Here is a 21,667-nt window from a genome sequence, read left to right as displayed (position 1 = left end):
AAGAATTATGCTTTCTAAAATGCGATAGCATTTTTGCTGAGCACCAACTATATACCGAACATGGTGCTCCTGTGAAAATGCAGGCAGCCTGAATGTAATGACCAACTCTGCTCCATCATGAAGGAGAAGTAGGGATTATAAACTGTATCACAATATGACTGCAACTCTTGCTCTAAGCACAGGCTCCTGTCTGCCAGAATGAATTCCAAATTCACAATCAGGATCAAAGTTAGGCCATATTAGCTGCTCTGTATTTTTAACCTTTGTATTAAATTACCATCAAGGGGGCACTAATTAAGATAAGAAATAGAGCTACTTATTTGTTTCATATGCACCTTCAGATTTCTGAATTCTGCATTAAAACAATCTATGACATCTGTGTATGTTTTTCATAAAAGAAAAAGGCATAAATGCCTCGGGGTGCATCTGCCTGGCTAAGAAAGAGATGAAAAAATTCTATTAAAGTACAGAGAAATATAATTTTAAAGGCTGCAAATATAAGGTAAAGATTATATAAGGCAAATAAATCAAAATCTATAACAAAACCCAGAATATTTTAGATTAACCTGAAAAGGCTAAGTTTCCTAAGACTTTGAAAAATGAGGAAAGCCATTTGGCAAAATCCTTAACTTGGATTATTTTTTGTTTGTTTGATTTTTTTTTTTTTTTTTTTTTTTTTTTTTTTTTTTTTTTTTTTTTTTACTCCTAGGTTCCAGATTCAGAGATGTGCAACTGATCCAAACAGTTATAAAAGCTTGGGAGACAGCTTTCGAACGATTTTCCGAATAGAAGGGTATGTATGGTTCTTTGTGTATGAACTTTATGTTGACATAGGCGTTTGACATATTATTACATAACATGTTTTTCTCATTTTGGATGGCTCGTTTTCCTCGTGTTATTAGAGGAAAATATTTAAAAGGGTGCCTTCCCACTTTTTTGTGTGTTTTTCCTGATAATACAATTGAAAACTATGTATACACAAGAACTACCACAAAAATGGTATTAATAATCAGTTTGCTGACTAGAAGACAATTTCTGTTTTGTGCCATTGAGATTTTTTAAAGTTCTCGTAGCAGCAGCTATCTAAATGTAATAGTTCTTTATTTCGATTCTTGAATATAGTGTCCAAATGTGTTCCTTATTTGCATTGTGGCTTATGAATATTCAGTCAAAACAGAACTATGTCAAAAATCGATGTGTCAGATTTGTTACCCTATCTACTAGATGATCAGATAAATAGAATATTTTTTTACACAAGCTAAAATTGTCTTTGATGTGTAGATTCGGTTAAAGACTCCTTCCAGCATAATTTTCCAAAGGATATTAGATTTGCTTTTTGAAGTTGTTTATTTAAGAAAATTGGTTGAAAATAATAAGTATGCAAAAAATGGTAACAGTGATAATAAAAACTAGTATATACTTAGCCTCTACAGTGTACTAGAAATCCTCCTTATAACTCTGTGAGGTAGGTTCTATGAGAATCCATTCCAGTTGGACAAATGAAGAAACCAAGATTCAGAGAAATTAGTCATTTTCACATATCTGAAAAATAATGGAACTGGGACTCAAATCTGGGCCTGCTTGACCTCAAAGCCCATGCTCCTAACCTTGGTAGTTCACTACCTCTCTTGGCAGATATACTATGGATGTTATTCTCCCAGTTGTTTATTTCAGTTAAACATATGTTGTGGATGTGTTTCCATGACAGTATATATACTTTTAACAATACCGTAGTAATTTTTGTATCGACATGCTGCAATTTATTAAATTAATCCTTTTGGCAGACCACTAAGTTGTGCATTTTCACTATTACAAACAAGGGTGCAGTAAATATCCTTATACTATTTTTTCACATTTGTGTGCACATATATTTTTTCTATAAAATAAGTTGCTGGCTATGGACATACAGGATCAAATGATATGCACATTTTATATTATAAATGTTACCCAATTATCATCCAAAAAGTATTAGTATTTGAGAGTTCTCATTTCTCCACACTCTCTCCAACACTGGACATTACCAATCATTATTTGGTATATCTGTCACCCACATGTGTCTCCTGTTAATAATCTAACAGGTGAAAAATAAAATTGTCTACAAGCATTCTTTTGATTATAACTGCGATTGAACATACTTTTATAACCATCAGATGTCATTTCTTTCGTGGATTTCTTATTTATGGTCTTTGCCCATTTTTCTTGGGTTAGATTTTTTATTGATTTGTAGGAGCTCAGTATATATTATAGGTACTAATTCTTTAACCATGACATAGATTACAAATATTTTTCCCAACTTGTCATTTTTCTTAGAGCTATAGTGCCTTACACCTTTCAGAACCTTGTCATTTTTGAAGATTGTGGTTTTGTGATCATATCTCTCATTTCCTTTGTGATATCTGACCTTGTTGTCGCATTAGAAAGGATGTCTTCTAAGCCCAAGGTTATAAATATTTTCTTCTGGTATGTTTTACATCTTAATCATTAATCCATCTGAAAAAATTTTTTAATGCACCGTATGGCATGTAGGAATGAAATTTTATTTTCAAATGGTTAGTCAATTTGCCCAAGCACCACTTGTTGGAAAAGCTCTCTTTTACTCCCTCATTGGAAACGCTAGCCCAAACCTCTACAAACACGTCGTCTAAATCTTCTACTCTGTTTCTCCATTTCCTATTCTGTTTCATTAGTTTATCTCTATGCCAGTATCATACTGTTTTAATTCGTTTACTTTTGGAGTATTTGGGTAATATATAAAAATATGCCCTGCAGTAGAAAGCCTAAACATTTTTTCTTTCTTTTTTTTTAAAGACTTTATTTATTTATTTGAGAGAGAGAGAGAGAGAGAGCGTACAAGCAGGGGGAGGGGCAGAGGGAGAGGGAGAAGTAGACTCCCACAGAGCAGGGAGCCCGATGCAGGACTCGATCCCATGACCCTGAGATCATGACCTGAGCCAAAGACGGATGCTTAACCAACTGAGCCACCCAGGTGCCCAGAAAACCTAAACTTATGGTGGTACAGCACCGGTCCTTCTATGGCCCTCCCTTCTTCCCCAGCTCATTCTCCATACGCGGATCCGCTCTAAGAACAACAGATCTGCTCACATTCTCGTAGCTTTGCATGCTGGTCGTTATCTTATTCCTACAGGACCAACCCCCTCATCCACACAAGAAATCATCCCTCTTCATTCACACTTCTCTCTCTCTCTGACCATCTTTTCTCTGCCACATGCTTTTTTTTAGCAGTCATTCATATATGATATGCAAAATATACCATGCATCTCTCTAATTTACTGTGGCTATTTTCTGTCTGTCTCCTCTCTCCCACCCCAAGGATATAGTCCCCTAAGGGCCATTTTTCATTTAGCTCTGTATCTCCCGTGACTGTGTTTAGCCCTGAGTACAGATAGTAAGTGCCCATTAAATGAATACAAGTCATCACATCAAAAGCATAATGATGCAGAATGAAACAGAGATGATAACTCTTGCTATTGACCACACCCTCTGAAGTTATGATAATAATCTTGGTGCCTGATTAACTGTTTTTAGGTGACTAGTGACAATGAATCAGCAAGTTCTTGCCAGTACTCTGGTGATATGGTAGCTGAGTGCCATAGATTAATGATATACCTGCATCTATGACAACTAGGATCAAAATCATGCTCATTTTACCCAAAATATATATAAAGGTGAAGAAATCCTCGTGCATTATATAGTCAATAGCAGTGTTGCTTTCCAGTAAAACAGTAGTAGCAGCATTGCCAAGTTCTGTAAGCTGTAACAGATATCTCTGAATTGAATGTGGGAGTTCCTTAGCCAGGCTCTTTATTTCATGTGTGTTAGGAAGAATTTGATGTTTCTGCTTTGATATCAAGCAATACAACAAACATACAGCATGTGTGGTCCTTGCATAGTAAAATTGGCCTTTTCCTAGACTGTATGTATAATTGCTTCTAGAGCAAATTGACATTCTTTCTGTAATGCCTTTAGATCTGGACATGTTATTAGCCCAAAGCCGGAGAGCTCTAGTCTCAGAGATGGAAATATTTGTAAAAAATACAAAAGAAAAAGCTTCCTGTTATTTTTGATACAGAGCAAGAACATTTCATAGTGTTGTTAAAAAAAAAAAAGGAAAAAGAAAAACGAAAAACGCTTTTAGCACATGTTGTGTTGGATTTTTTTTCCTAGCGAAAGCAGTTTCTTTTGATTTTCTTATTTAGCTTGTAGAGTACACTCTGCTTTCAAAGACATTTTTCTCACTCAGGGTCATCAGGCCAGTCTGGTCTGTGGCTACAGGGACATGGTGCAAGTCAGCTTGACTAGTAACATAGTTAGGACAACCCATCTCTCCTGGTTTTTCCTGTATCCCCCAAGTTAAAGATTTTGAAAGCTATTTCTTTTCTGTTGTTTAAGAACATTAAAGTCTGCTCATACTCTTAAAGTCTGCACAGATCTCCCATTTTCCTCCCTGCTGTAAGAAAGTGAAGGGTACTCGTCACCGTTCAGAGAAATGCAGTTCCCCACTTCTCTGCCCAGAATTCATGTTTACAAGAGACAGTGGCTCAAATACATGGGTCCAAGTCCCTTAACCACTTCTAAGGTTCTTTTAAGAAGCAACAACATCGATATATTGTACTCAGTGAAAGACAGGGCTTTTCAACCCAGCTTTACCCAAAAAAAAAAGACCTTCCAAATGTTTGACAAGGATTTCTATTATATGGAATCATCATACTTAGCTTTTACCAAAGAGGCCATTGTTGTTTTATCTAATGGAGAAGAGAGAACTCATAGGCAAGGAATTTGTCACTGTTGAGAGTCCTCCATTGTCACCATGATTTTTTCATCTTACTCTGGTTTGGCAAAAATAAACCCATAGGTCCATCTACTGAAGTAGTGAGCCCAGAAGACATAGCCTAGCTGATTAGGTGCCTTTAAAACCAATTAGTTTCATTTTGTAAGTTCTCCCAGCAAGTAGCAGCTGGTGTCTCCACTTACCATGTGCTCCTGCATCGCGTCTTCCTTCCTTCCGTTTCAGAGTATCTCCTGAAAGTTTTTCTCGTCTCTTTTGTACCTGTCGCTCTAAAGAGAGTGATGGAGATGCACACAGATGGGCGAGGGGAATAAAACAGAACTTAAGATATTCTGGTGACATAGGTAAAGAAAGACGTGAAACTAGTATTTATTTTTTTCAGTGTAACAGGCACAATTCTGGGGACTTTTTCATACATTATTTCCAACACAACACTGTTCCTCAACACAATGTAGCATTATGTCTGTATTTTGTATAAGAAAACAGAAGATCAGAGAAGTTAAATAACTTGCCTAAAGTCACACAGGTGTTCGTTCCCATTATATTATATCACCTTTTACTAAACACCAAATTTTGTTATATATTAAACGAAAAGAGCACAATGTGAAAGTAGTGGCTATAAACCCCTAATTTTTAAATAGCTATTCTAAAACTTGCGGTAGTCCTACCCTCAAATCACATAGCAATTTAAAGCAGCTTTTATCTCTTCCTTCAAGCAAAACACGAAAACCCTGAGAGACTATTGTATGTTCAGTTAATCGAATCTTGTCAATTCCAAGACAGCACCACAAACCTCTGATAACACAAGACTCTTAATCTGGTTATTGTCCCATCCCTTACAAATGCCTCCATATCTCTGGTAAGTTCATGGTTTTCCATCAGTCTGCTCTCATCCTGCATGTTCCTCAGTTTTCTTCTGAGAAAAATTCATGGACATTGGTTTGCCCAAGGCACATAACTCAGAAACAACTAGGTCGGATTAGACTTAGTCTCAAATGAGAAACATGTTGATTGCTGGTGCCTTCAGAAATATGGTATTCTTCAGAAAGTATTACTGTAGAAAATATGTGGTTGCATTTGGGGGGCATTTGAACTGTGTTTTGTTTCACGATTTGTTTTCTGTAACCACTGATGCTGCCCCAAGTATCATCTTACAATCAGACCACTTGGTGATTATAATATTTTCTAGTTAAATGACATTTAAGGCCTCGTTTTATGAGCTCCAGCATAATTGGCTAATTTGGTAAACTCCAGATGTGTGAGATAATGTGCCACTCGTTTAAGTGCCTTTCAGACGGCATGAATGGCACAGCCCCAGGAGGTATAATCACTCCCTCTTGTTTTCATTAAGAGGGGGAATGAGTGGCTTGTGACACAAACAAAGGAAGCGGGACGTCTACAACTCAAAATCAACTACAACCTGGTAAGATTTGGATATTTTCTTTTTGCAGGTGGACCAACTCCAAGATCTGTAACTTAATTTGGTGTCTTAGTGGGTCCACTTTTAAAAACATGGTTTACCTAATGTAATGTGACCAGGTGATTTGAAAGCACCTTTGCGCCTAAATGGAAAGACTTGCCCCTAGAGAAAACCCCCTAAGCAGACTCTGGAAACCCCCTCACTTTCACATGGAAGGGAGGGGAAGTACTGGACTTGAAGAGACAGTGGAGGCGCTGACTCGTCCCAGGAATGGCAGTTATTTGAGCGACCAGCCTCCTCCTCACCTAAGCCAGGTTCCAACTTCACAAGGCCCCATAGTCGCTGCTACCTTTTCTCTCTCCTCTCTCCCCCACTTCTCATCCAACCACCGCTACCCAGTGTTGCTAAGCTGGAGTGGAGCGGCTGGTTCTTAGCGTCGCTGTTCCCTGGATCCTGAGGCTGGTCCTCTTATCTGATACATAGACCCAGTGCAGTTCACCTGCAGCTGAGGGGTGGGTCCCTGTGTACTCACTGCTACTTAAACAGCGCGGAGTTTTCGCCAGGTGGATAATTACAGACTGTATCCCAGGCCCCTGAGCAGATAATTTGCAGTGCAAATCAACGGTGTATAGATCATTGGGTATTGATTGGGTTGCAGGCCTGCGGGACCCAAGTGAATTCATTCTTTGGTGGGTGCCAGATGTCCACTGTGCCTTCTGTGTGAGTGTCCTGGTGCCTTGAGTGTCTTCTCTCGCCTCGTTTTTGTTTTACCAGAGGCCCTTCCTGGTACCCGCTGGACCTCCCTTGAGTGCTCCCTTGTGTTGGATTGTTTTCAGCTTTCTCGTGATATAATCGAGATAGAACAATGTGAAGGTTAAGGTGTACTATGTGATGATTTGATACACACATTTTTGCAAAATTATCACCACAATAGGGTTAGTTAACATCCATCACCTCACGTAATTACCACTTGTGTGTGGTGGGAGCACTCATGACCTACTCTCTTAGCAGCTTCCAAGTATCCAGTACAGTATGATTAACTATAGTCACCATGCTATGCATTAGATCCCTGCTCCCTTGTTTTCCTCGGTGACAGGGAGGAAAGCAGACCATCCCAGCCGCTCTTGCTCCCACGCTAGAGTCCTGCCCTGGCCTGCCTGGGCTTCTTAATGATGGCACAACAGAAGTCGTCCATTTAGGTAGGGGAGAGAAAAAGAATAAGAAAATAACATAAGAGGTGAGAGTTTGGAGAATAAACTCTAGCAAATCTGTCCGGCAGGTCTTAAACGTGGTGGGCCCAGGTCCAGATTATGGCATCCGATAAACCGAGCCATTTTCTTCTTCCAAATCTTCTCCTGTTTTGCCAAGAGAAAAAAGAGTTGATCTCAATTCAGTCATGGGCCTACTATCATTCCTGAATGATCTGTGTTCCTTTTAAAAGTGGCTTATCAATGCTTAGTATATTGTACTCATAAAATTTTAGACATGAAATGTATGTAATAGCTTTTCACAGAAAGTATGTGGCTAAGTACTTTAAACTCTGATTGTTTAGCAAGTCAAGGTTGAAAATGAAAGAATGTAGGGTAAGGAGAAAATACTAACGAAGAGTATTTTTTTAAAAAAAAGCAGAAAGTTGAACCATTGGCGCATTATTTGGCATTTCTGTCCTACCAGATTATTTTATACCACTGCGAAGGCAAATAGTTGCTGGTTTAAGCTGTATTGGGTTGTAAAGTGGTCTTTACAATCAGGGATGATGAATTTCCAGAGTGCTCAGATAGCAGCATCCTTATGCTTCCAATATCCCAGAGCTCTGTCAGAGGTCTTTTGTTCTGCCCACAGAATGACCTTTAAAATGGTTTCAGCTCCTAGATTTTCCTCCTGTCATCACCATAGATTGCTAGCTGACAGTCACACTCTGACTCCCCCAGCCTCTCACTAAGAATACTTTCTGACTTACTGACTGGCCTTTGGCAAGGATTTAAGTGTTGCCAAAGAATAAGTGAAAACGTTTGCAGTGATGTCAGCTCGTCAGCAAGGCCTGATTAAGAGACCAAACACAGCCTCTCCCAGCACGCAGTGCTGACAAGAAGGAAAGGAGGACCAGTTGTTTGGGTGGAAGTAGTTGTCTTTCGGGAACGTTAGTGTCTCAATCCAGAACGTGAGCAGATATTCCCATGTTTTATAGAGTGTTAATGGGAGGTGAGAGGATTCTATGGCCAATGGGAGATGTCCAGTTGGAAATATTTTCAAGCCTTTATTTTAACTTACTCTGGATTTCTGATTAGCTAGATGCAGTCACGTTGGGGGAAAAATGTCTTTACCAAAACCCTAATCCTTTTTCGAGCGATTGTTAAACTGAACAGTTTCAGATGAAAATGAGAAAGAAAAGAAAATCTCCTAAAAACTCCTACCTTTGTCTGATTCTCTTAATGTAGAAAATAAGTTAAGCTTATTAAGCACTCGATTTCAGCTCAGGTCATGATCTCAGGTTGTGAGATCAAGCCCTATGTGGGGCCCCACACTGGGTGTGGAGTCTGCTTAAAATTCTCTCTCTGCCCCTCCCCCCACCACCACTTGCACACACACTCTCTGTTTAAAAAAAAAAAAAAAGGAAAGAAAGAAAGAAAATAACTTAGGCATGATTTGACGTAAGTTAAAGAAGTTAATTTTTCTTTTGAGGGGGTGGGTGGGTTTGCAGAAGGACAGAGAGTCCCAAGTAGACTCCATGCTGAGCACAGAGCTGGATCCAGGCTTCAGTCTCACAACCCTGAGATCATGACCTGAGCTGAAACCAAGAGTCAGGTGCCTAACCAACTGCACCACCCAGGTGCCCCAGGAGTTAATATTTTATCATCATCATTGATTCAGCCAGCATCTCCGATTTCATGGAATTCCGTCTTTCTGTCTTCTGTTAAGACATCTTCTATTCCTGGCCATGTGCAGATTTGATCTCATTTTATTTTCCTTGGAAAGACAAGGTCACATGGATTTTTTAATATTCTAGAACACTGTTAAGAAGGTAAAAGCATTGACAAGATCCATCCATACATATGTGAACATATACATGTATTTAAACTAAATTGAGTTGCTTATAGTTTAGATTGCTGCATTTTCTCTGTAAGTCCCATGATTCAGATACCACTGGAGAATCTGACTGTTAATTGTGGTTAAGTTTCTACTCAGTTCCTGCTTGGAAATCTGTTTCATCACCCAATTACAATGTTCTTGTCACTAGTTCATGAATTTTTGTCTAGTCTCATGACTTTAGCTTTACCTTTCCTCCAGGTATTTCAGATGGTTGGAAAGGAAAAGGTTCAGACACTCTTGTTATGACAGTGATTATATTCAAAACCACTGTTTCTATTTTGACCCTTTACTGTTTGTGAAATGTGTCCCCGTGCCTTCCCTCACTTGTTGCTCACAAGAACCCTGGCAATAGGCAGGTGGGAAGTATGATCTCTAGTTTTCTGGTTGGGAAATTGATAAGAATGTTAAGGGACTTGCCCAGCATCCCATAGCTGGTGTTTATTGTGGTGAGTGTTCATCTGAGGTCGTCTGCATCCTGTATCATGCTCCCTACTCTGTCAATAACTTAATAGTGGCATTAGTAATAAGAGAAGCAACACCTCAGATTTACACTGTTGCCAGTAAGGGCTCAAAGCATTGTCATATATGTCATCTCACTTGGCTGAATAGCATCTGGGGGAGTGGGGAGGTAGGGGAAGGTAGCATCTGGTATGGTTGATTACTTCTGCAGACCAGCAAACTTCAACAGAAGGGAGGTTAGTGAGATTCCCAAAATAATAGATTGGTTCCTAAGATCAGCACCCAAAGAACACAAAGGTGCACTTTTTCTTTAAATGACATCTTGGACAAATGAAATTGGACTAAAAATGTATTATGAAGTGTGGCACCATCCTCCCATGAGACCAAGATAGAGGTCCATAATCCTTTGGGCAGAGCCCTGTTCAAAAGAAGTTAAGGATGCAGTTTAAGGTTAAGACTCATTGAATGAACTCATTTATTTGACCTGTCAGTGCCTCTGCCTAGCTCAACTTGAATATTGAGTAATAACCATGAAAACCTCATGAAACATGAGATAAGGCATTTAACCAAAGTTTCTTGGATGAATTGTCAGATGGAGTGAAAATCATCATATGACTGCATTAAATGTTAAAATATGTGGTCACCAAAATCTAAACAAGATGCCAGCCATATTCAGTGGCCCTGTTCTCCTGCTGATAAATACTGTTCATAAGTCTCTTTGTCTGGCCACAGAGAACTTGTAGGAAAACAACGCCCTGGGTACCAGGAATTCTAAAGTGAACACAGTCTCAGTGGTAACAAAAAAGGGGATTAAGTGTGAGATGAGTTTTGGAAGCTGTCAAAGAGAGTTTATAAGTTTGTGTTAGATGAATAAGTTCTTTGATTTCTTGGCATAAAGCTTTAACTAAATTAGAAGAATCTAGAACCAAAATGAAACAAAGGACATGCTCTGGTGTCATTACCATTTTGTATTCTTACAGTTTTCAGTGAACAGGTCAACATGTTTTCAAAACTCAAATAATAAAATTCCCAGAAATTGGCACTATTTATAAAAGAACTAAAATTAAAAGAATATTGCAATGTAATCCATTAAGCAGTGGATCAAGGACATAACAATGACTAGAGATCTGGCTTCATATGTAAAAAAATATCTGTGTTAGATTACAAAAATGTTTCTTGACCACTTGTTCACTCCTTAATCCCCATGGTCTGACTTCTGTCTACACCATGTATTTACAAACTGCTGTCTCAGAAGTCACCACAGGACTCCTATCCTTTTCCATGGGATCTGAGACACTGGGGATTGTAAGATGTGCTATTATTTTATGTACCATTAGAAAGAGGAAATGCTGACAACTAAACTCCTTGGAGTGATTCAATAATGAATACTGGTGTTGAGTGAGAAGGAGAAGTTTTGAATGACTTTCTACTCTTTCATGTGAATGACTGATGATAGCCAAATTATGTCACTTACACATTCATAAATCTCTGATGATTTCCTATTGATTCATGTTGTAGGGTGCCACTAAGATGGCCCTAATGATCCCTGCCCCCTTGTATAATCCCCTCCTTTTAAGCATAGACTAGGCTTATTGACTCTCTTCCAATAAAGAGAATATGGCAAAAATGATGAGATGTCACCTTTGAGATTAGTATATAAAAAAACTGGCTTCGATCATGGTAGACCCTTCTTATTTTTCTTGCTCTTTTGATTTCTTGGAATTTCATTGCCTTTAAGTAAGCTCCCCTATGGAGGAGCCCATGTGGTAAGGAACTTAGAGTAGCTCTGGCCAATTGAGAAATTGAGGGCCTCTATTTAACAGTTTGGAACTGAATACTACCAAAAACCACCTGAGTGAGGCAGATAAAACCTCAGGCCCAACTGATAGTTTGACCACAATCCCCTAAGGGACCTTGAGTCAGGGACACATACTAAGCCATGCCCAGATGCTTGACCCACAGAAATTGTGTGGTGATAAAAAATACACAAAAACAAATCCGAACCCCTTGACATGGTATTTATTTGGAGTTCTCCATATCTGCTTTCTGAATCTTTTAAGCTTTATCTTACCTAGTGTCATCACATGCATGTTATGGTCAAGCCCTTCTGGACCAATTTAACTCCTGAAATGATTCTTCCGTGGTTTTTCTCATGCATATTCATCAGCCCAGAATGGCATTTTTTTTCTTTTGTCCAGCTCTGGTAATTCTGGTCATCCATAAATAACCAGTTTTCATGCCACCTTCGCTTTATCGCCTTCTCTCATTACCCAAATGGAAATTAATGTTCCCTATCTGTTCTCTTGTGGCCTCTTCTTCCTCCATAACAACATTTCTCTTCAGAGTCAAAGAGACCTGGATTAGAATCCCACATATAAGTTTGGGGACCTTGGGCAAATTACTTAATGTCATTATACTTCAGCTTCTTTATTTGTTGTCTAAAATAGTAGTATCTATGTTACTATGTTGCTAGCACTTAGTATAATAGATGGTATATAAGTATGCACACAATAATCATTAACTGGCTCCATTATTATTACTTTCTATTGTAGCTAACTATTTGTAACTATTCACAGTTATTTAAACGTGTGGAGCTCTGATAAAATCTCTCTGGGGCTTCTAAAGTGTATCACACAATTCTTTGTATATAATCGTCATCCAAGTTACGTTTGTTGAATTTAATTAAATGATTAGTAGTTTCACATACCAAGCTATTCTGGCCACATTAATATAGAAAATAAATATAGTCAAATCTAAATAAATACCAAGAATAATTTATGATGCTGCTGGTACCATTAAGACAAAAATTCTAAAGATGATAATCTGCCTCTATCTCCTGAAGAGTAACATCTTTGTAACAGTCTCAGAAGATAGTAGAATATTTTTAAGGGCCATGAAGGTGTCTGAAGGTAGGGAGTTGGCTTTTGACATTGAGTTTTTAGATTCAGGGGACTCACCATTGACAAGTGTTGTTGGGATACTTGACAGGTTTGGTTAGGGAAACTGGAAGAGCTGACGAAGACCCAAGCGAAGGCAAACAATCTACCCCCATTGCTTAGAATGTGTTCTCTCTTTATGACACTTGCCTGCCTAGGGTTTAATAAGCACAGGGACCCAGAACAGTATAAATAAAAGCCAAATATTCTGGTCAATAAAAAGGTGAATTAAAGTAAAAGCAAGCAAATGTTTAAAACATAATCAGAGGCAAATGAAGAGTTAGAATCTTAAAAGACTGTATTAACAAACTTTTGGTTCCAGCAATCAGAGTAGTTTGTATCAGAACAACTGTCCTGCTGAAAGCAACTATAAACATTGGACAAAATACACAAAACTACTTTTGAAGGCATTAGAGAGTCATCAAAAGCAGGCAGAACTTGCAAAGAGCTACAAGACCTGAGGGAAGGAAGCCCACCTCAGTGAACTCTACATTTACCCAGGCTTTTTCCATACTTTGCTAAGTCTTGTGGGATGGGGTGGGGAAGGGAGTTCAGACCAAGTCTGAGGAGAGGAGTGGGAGATCGGTTTGCAGAGCTCTCATATGTCTGGGATATGAGAAGCAAAAATATCCCAAAGAAGAGGGAAACTAGAGAGAAGTGAACTTTGGGTTTATATGCAATTTCTCCTTGAGGCATTTGCCAACTCCTAAGCTACACGTGAATAGGAAAAATTCCCACAAACCCAGCAAAAAGCAAAACAAAACCCCAGAAGCTGAGAGGCTATAGAGAGGAGCAGAAAGTTCAGCAGCCCCATGATGCTGGGGAGACAAGGGTTGGACTTCAAACCCAGCCAGGTAGAGGAGTTCCGGTAAACACAACAGGTTTTCATTTGAGACTCAGAATGCCCACATCCAAGAGGAAGGGCTCTGCCCTAGGAATAAGGGCAAAATAGAAACACATTGTTTCTAACAAAGCCTAAGTCAGCAAACCCTCAGCAAGATGAAACTGATCTGCTATATTCTCTCTGTTCACTAGGAGAACATTCATTCCTCTTTTGGGGGAAGAGGCATCATCCAGAGGATCTTTGAATTGTTTTATGCACGATGCCCTACCTTCAATTAAAAAATCACAGGTTCTTAGAGAAGAAAAGACGAAAGAACCAAATATCAAGGCAAACAGAAACAATAAGTGACTCAAATTTTGGGATTATCAGATGGTGATTTTTTAATTTATTTAATTTTTATTGTGGTAACATATACATAACATAAAATTTACCATGTTAACCTTGTTTAAGTATACAGTTCAGTGGCATTAAGTACTTTCACTTTGTTGTGAAACCATCATCTCCATCCATCTCCAGAATGCTTTCATCTTCCCAAATTGAACTCTATTCTCACTAAACAGTAACTCCCTATTTCTTCCCTGCCCCCAGCCCCTGGAAGCCATCATTCTACTTTCTGTGTCTCTGAATTTGACTACTCTAGGTACTTCATACAAGGGGAATCATACTTGTCCTTTTGTGATTGGCTTATTTCACTTAGTATAATGTCTACAAGGTTCATCCATGTTGTAGCATGTGTCCAAATTTCTTCCTTTGTTAAGACTAATATTCCATTGTACGTATATACCATATAGTGTTCATCCATCCTGTGTCGGTGGGCAGTTGGGTTGTTTTCACCCTTTGGCATTGAGAACAATGCTACTGTGAACGTGGGTATACAAATATTTCTTCAAATCCCTGCTTTCAGCTTTTTTGAGTATATATGCAGAAGTGAAATTTCTGGATCATATATAATTCTGTGTTTGATGGACAAGAACTTTTTAAAAAAGATATAATAAATATGTCTGAAAAAGTAACAGATAGGGAATTTCACCAGAGATACGAATCTTTTGTTTTTTAAGGACTCAAATGGAAATCTTAAAAAATACTGTAGCTAAAAATAAGAATTCGGTAGGTGGATTTTTAACCCACATGTTGTATTGTCAGCACTTAACTTGTTAATTATCTTATAAATATTTAAATATGATGGAACATGTTTTATCTGACTACATTGCAGTAGTAGGTACTCCATATTGTAATTCATTGATTAAGTACAGATATAATAATAATAACAAAAATTTTTGCTGAGAGAAATCATAAAAGTTTTTAAAAATTCATTTTAAGCAACTAAAATAATCATAATAATTTGCCAGGGGCCAGGCACTTTGCTAAGTGCTTTACATACGCTAACTCTGTGTATTCTTACAACAACCTATGGGAGAGGAGCCATCATTCTTTCCATTTTACTGATGCATCAGTTAAGGCCAAAATGTTTATGTAACTTATCTAATGTTTCGTAGGTTGTAGGAATTTGAACCCATGTGATCTGGGTCTAGATCTTTGCCTCTACATTACTTTAAAAGAAATAATCTTTCAAGAAACATAAATTGTTCTGTTTTGGCTGACTGGCTAGTTGCGAATCTTAGAAAATAAATGAAGAGTTGAGAAGCCAGATTGCTTGGTGACATGTGCCAGGGCACTAAACTTTTCTTGTAACATGACCTTTCCATCTTCGCAGATGTTCCTTCTGGACAAGGGGATACTACTTGATGTATTTTGGCATGGGCTCTGTTATGTATGTTTGACATATAAGAAACAACACCATGATGAACAAATGTCCCATCTTTCTCCCTGAACTCCAAATTGCCCAAGGCCACAAGATACAAAACATGGGTTTAAAGTTGACACTCTCCATTTCCTCCTTTCATGTTGGTGGATCTCATTCTCAGGATGCTGACATTTTACCTTTTCTACATCACTGTCTTCATTTCTTCCTTTACCCCATCATTTATTTTAAATGTTTAATCTTTTTTGCTACACCTCGTCAGAGGATGACGGCTTTTGATGGCAGATCTCTTCTCCAGTGATGGGACATTCCTTGGGAAATCCATTTCTTTCAGCCTTGGCAGGGAAGAGCATACATTTATTGCACAGAACAAAGGGAGTATTCATCAGAGCCTTAAGATTCCCAATATATTTGCCGTCAGCTCTCTTTTCCTCAAACTCTTTGTTCATCCAGGTTACGTTTCTAAGTGCCTCACATCCTATTTTAATCTCTTATTTCGGACCCTTCGATATAAAGGACCCTTTCATTGTTTCCTTGCTTGCTTATTTGTTTCTTTTCTTTCTAGAAAAAAGAGCTACTCGTTTCAGACAGAAAATGAACAAAATTAAAAGAACAGCTCCTTTTGTGATCGTGGACAGTCACTTTATTAAGTATTTCTTAGTGTCTCTCTGGTTTTAGACCCAATTCCCTAGAGTTTACATAGCTTTTTGATATGAGAGATGGAGGGCAAACAACATTATTCTGGCTAAGAACAGATTTCTGTATCTTTTCTACATTTATGCTGTTTCATTACTGGCCTTAAAAGAACACTTGTAACCCACCAAGCAAATAGTATTTATTGGCTGCCCATATTTACGCAGACTTCTGTTAAGCCACACAGAGAGTACATTAAAAAGGCACAGCTTTGGCCTTCTAAAATCTTAATTCTGCAGTGAGATAACCATATGAGCAAGAATTATTGTGTGAGTCACATGATTCTATTAGCCTTTGTGGAAAAAATCCTTTGAAAAGCAACTGTGAAAATGATAGACATTCGACCAGAAAATGGATTTGCATTTTCTGTACCTCCGTATCTCCTCACATCTCTTGTATAACCATTCTCGATCACAGGACAACAAACTACAAAAACTCCGAGGAGACTTTCCAGACAGAAGTAAACTGTCCCCATAGGAAATAAAAATCTTCAAAGTGTCCCTTTCATTGAGTTTGTTTCTTTTTCTACGACCAATGGACACATCAGACATAAAATTTAATTGAGACACACTTAAGGAAGGGTCCGGCTTATCTGAGTAGGAGAGATGACAGCGTTCCATCAAGGAGACAGCAAAGCGCTAACAACGCATTGACTGTATCACAGAATACTGAACTTCTAATCACCATTCTCTCTTTGGACTCTCATTTATTTAGGATTTCAGCAGCCTCCTGTTAACCTCTCCTGCATGCTTCTGTTTTACACATCTTTTCCTGTGTGTTCGTTTTAATTTAAGAGCCAGTGTGCATATGGACAATTCTTTGACAGCAAAGGTAAAACCACCAGGAGTGTATCTGTTTATTGAGGACTGACAGCTTTATAGCTAACATAAAAATAATCTAATGTTTATTGGGGCAAATGTTTGGACTGAGGATTAAGAGAAACTAGTGAAGAGAGAAAACCTTTTCATCCTATTCAGACTTTTCAAATAAGGTTTGGGATCAACTACATAAAAACTTTTTGTGTCGATTTCTTTAACCCTCTCCCCTTAATTTGTGCCCCTGCTCACTCCCTTCTACTTCGCTACCCCAAATTATGTTTTACAACAGGGGTTTTGAAGTAAGTAAAACCTTGAAGAGGAAGAGGCTACCGTTCAGAGATTCACTGCCATAGAATTTACATGGGCCATGCAAACTTTCTAGATAACAGTAAAGCAAAATCTAAGCCACATTGCTTATCATATCAACTGTCTTTTCTACTGTTTCCTGTAACTTACATATAGTAAGAGCTCTTAAATTTCTTTGGTCTTGTTTTTTGTTTTTGCTATTTTTCATCATTGTTGGTGGGGAAGGGGGGCAGACTGCTGTAAACTGGTTTTAAACTGTTAAATTGTTTGTTTTTCAGTTTCACCTATAGCTAAATATCAACAGCATTAGATTTTTGTCTTTATTTTAAATGAGACATTTAAAAGGTTTCAAAAAATAAGCGATTCTGTCTGTAAGTAGAAGTATTACCCATTTGGAAATGATCTGTTAGGTTAAAAATAGTTCACCAAATTAATGTTAGATTAATGATACTTCACTTTACTTTTTTAAACTTGGCATTAGTTATAATTCCCACTAACATCTCTTTGCCTACATCTTTCCTCCAAAAAATAAAAGAAGAATTTTATACTCCGCTAACTCATCCTAGCTATTGCTTCTTCCCTCTTTACCACACTTCCCCACCCCCACCCGGCGCTGATCCTGCTTTAGGTTGAGTAAAATAAATGGGAGACAAAATTTAGGCAACTTGTTAAAGGTCACTTGCTAAGGAGTGGCTGTGGAGCTAGAAATGCAAACCAGGTTTACTGGCTGCCTCCAGCGCCCCAAGGCAGTTATCTAAAGTGCACTTTCCCTTTGAAAAAAAATGTGTATCTCCTGACAAAGCTGATATGTGAACATTCACATAACTCAGTTCTCAATTTCACCACCAGAACTAAATGGCCCTGTGGATACGGGTAGGTTTTTGTGCAGGTGTGTCGCGTATCATACATGCGAATAGACCAGAGAAATTCCGGGGATGTCAGAATCTTGCAACAGCTGAGGCTCGTAGACCAAGTATGTATCTAAAGCTAATTAGCATGTCGCCACCAGGCAGTAGTGAGCTATTCGAGGGTCCAGAGCCTTTCACAGCTGTCTTGATGTCCCTGGGACCCGACACAGTGCTTGAATCTTAGACTGAATTCAACAAACGTTTGTTGAACTCAACGAAACTAGATTAAAACTTTTAACTCTGTTTAAAAATGGTTTTGGTCCTTTTTTTAAAGAAAATAATACACTATTTCTTTATTTACTAAGTGGAACACAGAATTTATTCCTCAACGGATTTAATTTATTCTTAATTCCTTTCTGCGTCACATCCATGGTGGTGATGATTGCCTACATTTTATTCTTTTTATTATTGTTTTGTTTCTCTGGGCTTATTTTCATGGATTCCACATATAAGTGAGATTATACAGTATTTGTCATTCTATGTCTGACTTATTTTTTTTATTATGTTCAGTTTTAAAGTGTTATAATATGTTATCATGCAGAGATTGCTAGTCAATTGGCAGTTATGGTGTCCATGGAATTTTCATTTTGTTCCTGGGGCATCAACTTACTACCTCTTCCTGAGAGCTAACTTAGAGACTTGTGGGTCCTTCTTCTGATTTACATGGTGCTAATACTACTTAAACGAGGAAAAGCATCTCCTCCCTTGATCAGACACCAATGTCCTCCTTTATCACATTTCCCACGACTCCTTGACATTGAGGCTACCCTTGTTCTGAGGGTATTATGTACATGCTGCGTTGCGTCTGTGGAGTTCTGCTCTTCTTCCCCACGCCCTCCAGGCCAGTCTGCATGAACTGCCTACTGAGTTTTCAGGCACAGTTTATGGTATCGCCATGGTTATCAGACTTACTGTGTGAGTTTGCCTCCTGGTTGCTTCTCTGAGTTGGTGACAGGAGTCTCTGAGTGGCAAACAGTTGGCTGCTACCGTTGTCCCAAGAAGGGCTTCGTTTGGGCATGAGACGCACACCGCACAAACACTTCATGCATCACACTGTCCGTCTCAGATCTACACCAGCCCCGGTTTTAGAAATCAACTCTTCCTCAGTCTTGGGCTTCTCTGACTAGAAATCTAGAGGTAGCAAGTAACTGCTTATAAACCCATCCTTCTTTTAAAACCAGAACCAAAGACCTCTAACGATACGCTAAGTCTGAGTGATCCACACTTCATTTTACCCTTTCTTTGAGACGCCTGGACCTTTGTTAGGATCTGTCAGGCAAGCAGGAGTGTGGTACAGGTATGCTGTACTCTCGCCACAAGAAGCTGAACTCAGAACTTGACCTGAGGAATCATGTAACACAACAAAAACCTGCCCCAAGCAAAATTTTGCTCAGCATGGAATTGGTTTACTTGTAGCTTAAACTGACCAAACTGATCACTTATTTATGATCCTTAGGACTTAAGAACAAAGTTAAAATCATTTTCTAAGCTATATACCACTCAGCAGCATTTTAAAATCATGTTCTAATTTTGTTTATAAAAAGGCAGTTTCCCTCAAAGCCCTTGTAACAAAAAGCAATTTAAATAGATTATTTTTATTGTATCTTTAAAGTGATTATAATAAGCTATGGTCATATAGGGTGGCCTGGAAATTCCCTCATTTCCCCTCGATTCACAAAGTCATAGTAAATAAAGTTTTCACCAGAAAGGTCTAGTGGCCTTCAATAATACAAGCATGCTGTATGCTAAAGACAAATGCAGTAAATGCATAAATTCTGGCTGTGAGTAAAATTTGGATTATTTGAAATTTATGAGATTCTTAAATTGTTGTTTTTTTAGTCAATTTTATGTACTGAGCCATTGACATAAAGCTTTAGTTTTTATTACCTGGACAAGAGTCTTATTTTACTGGGATGTTTATATACATCATCAATAAGCAGCTCTACAATTACATTTTTCATTCATTACATAATCATATTTTCTAATCAGCCTGAAACAAGCATATTACATATTGGTGCTGTGTATCTGTTAAAAGATTCATTGCATTTCATGTTATTAAAACTTTACTAAAAGTAAGGGTAATTTTTTTCTTCTTTGTGGAAACAAAAACACTCAAGGAGAGAAATGAAAACGTGAACACCACTTACTAGGAAACAGCTTCCTACTTATTTCTACTCCCTTGTTAACGCTCTGTGCACCTGCCCCTGATGGTATGTATTCATTGCCTATGTGGTATTTTATCTACACTTGCTTTGGCCACGGACTTCTTTTCACTCATTTGCCTTGATGGTTTGCTGATTGACACTTCCATCTCTGTCAACTATTTATTTTCCTTTGAGATTACATCATATACATCATACATCACTTTCCAAGTCCGTATTTTTTTCATAGCCCAATAAAATAAATATATTTTATGACCTTCTTTGATTTGCTTCTTCTTGCCAAGTTTTTTCCAGTTCTTTACTGATCCCCACAACGAGTATTTTACTCTGGTTCTCTTGAAGGTGTGTGTGAGTTGATGAAGTTCCCCTGCATAAATAAAACCAAGCCAAAACTTGCCATTCAAGAGATAAAGCCAGAAGAGAATAAAGACCATGTGTCAATACAGAGAAAAAGACTGACTGCAGCTCTTTCTTCCCTGCTTAGTATTTATAGTTATTTCTATGGAAACTGCACGTGGACTTCTGAGGACTGAAATTGACCCTGGGGATGTACACAAGTAACTCTGAAAACATTTGGTCCATTAACTTTGGGTTCATCATATACTTCTGCTTGCGCTTCGCCCGAACTCTTAACTGCAAACAACATGGCATGTCTGAGACCATCATGGTACTCATGCTGAGGGATTTTTGTGTGTCTTCTGGGGACGGAGAGGGGGACAGAGGGTAAAGAGGGATGGGAAGAGGCTTCTTCTTCAGGACGACTGTGAGGTGGAAAATGGCACGTCAGCCTCCTGGCTGCTCGGAAGTGTGAAGCCAAGGTTCTTGCGCTCACTCTGTTTACTCAGGTTTTCCCATCAGTGACTTTGCCGGGACAAAAAGTTTGCTTATCTATCTCTGCTGCCCCCAGCACCCCCCCACACACACACTCTGCCTCTGTTTTCCCTCAGAATACAACTCTTTCGGAGATTTCAAATTACGAAGGAATTCTTTTGCATTCCCCACACAGTACAGAGAAGAAGTCACAGTATCTTCGCCAGTCTGTTGCCTGTTCGTATCCAAACCTTTCAGTTTTATTTGAGCTGAACATGTGTACATACGTGTATGCTTAAAGATGATCTTTTTACTTTGCTCAGACTTGAAAAAAAAGTAAATAAAAGCAGTATAAGACCCCGTTTCAGAGGGTAAGGACACCACAGAAAGGCAAGGATTCATAAATAAAAATGAGAAAGAGGAGTTTTAGGAGGAGAGAGCTGGTGGCGACCGCCTTTAAGCTGTGGGGTGTGAGATGCGGTGGGAACTGTGATCGTGGTAAAAATATTTTTTCCTTGATAGAAGTGCCGGTGGTGGTGGACGACTGAGAACTCTTTCGGAATGCGTGATATCACAGATTAATCCTACGTATTGCTTTCAATTTTTTAACGACAGAAGAAATAGTACATTGAGAAAATGGAAATAGTAAACA

At 38.5% G+C, this 21,667-nt stretch overlaps 1 protein-coding gene across 2 annotated transcripts in view; it reads left to right on the top strand.

The window, feature by feature from the left end:
* The window catches only part of SLC25A21 (solute carrier family 25 member 21), a 471,897-nt gene that overhangs the window by 348,716 nt on the left and 101,514 nt on the right, over positions 1 to 21,667 (top strand). For both annotated transcript variants that reach the window (XR_005832048.1, XM_040620848.1), the window contains exon 3: positions 710 to 793. Coding sequence is in view for 1 of the 2 variants with exons in the window: in XM_040620848.1 (XP_040476782.1) it covers positions 710 to 793 (84 nt within the window). In the remaining variant the exon portion in view is untranslated. The remainder of the gene's footprint in view (positions 1 to 709; positions 794 to 21,667) is intronic.

Source organism: Ursus maritimus, unplaced genomic scaffold (assembly GCF_017311325.1).
Source record: "Ursus maritimus isolate PB19 unplaced genomic scaffold, ASM1731132v1 scaffold_36, whole genome shotgun sequence".
NCBI classification, from domain to species: Eukaryota; Metazoa; Chordata; class Mammalia; order Carnivora; family Ursidae; genus Ursus; species Ursus maritimus.
The sequence above is the reverse complement of the archived record's forward strand: the minus strand, read 5'-3'. Positions and strand labels throughout refer to the sequence as shown.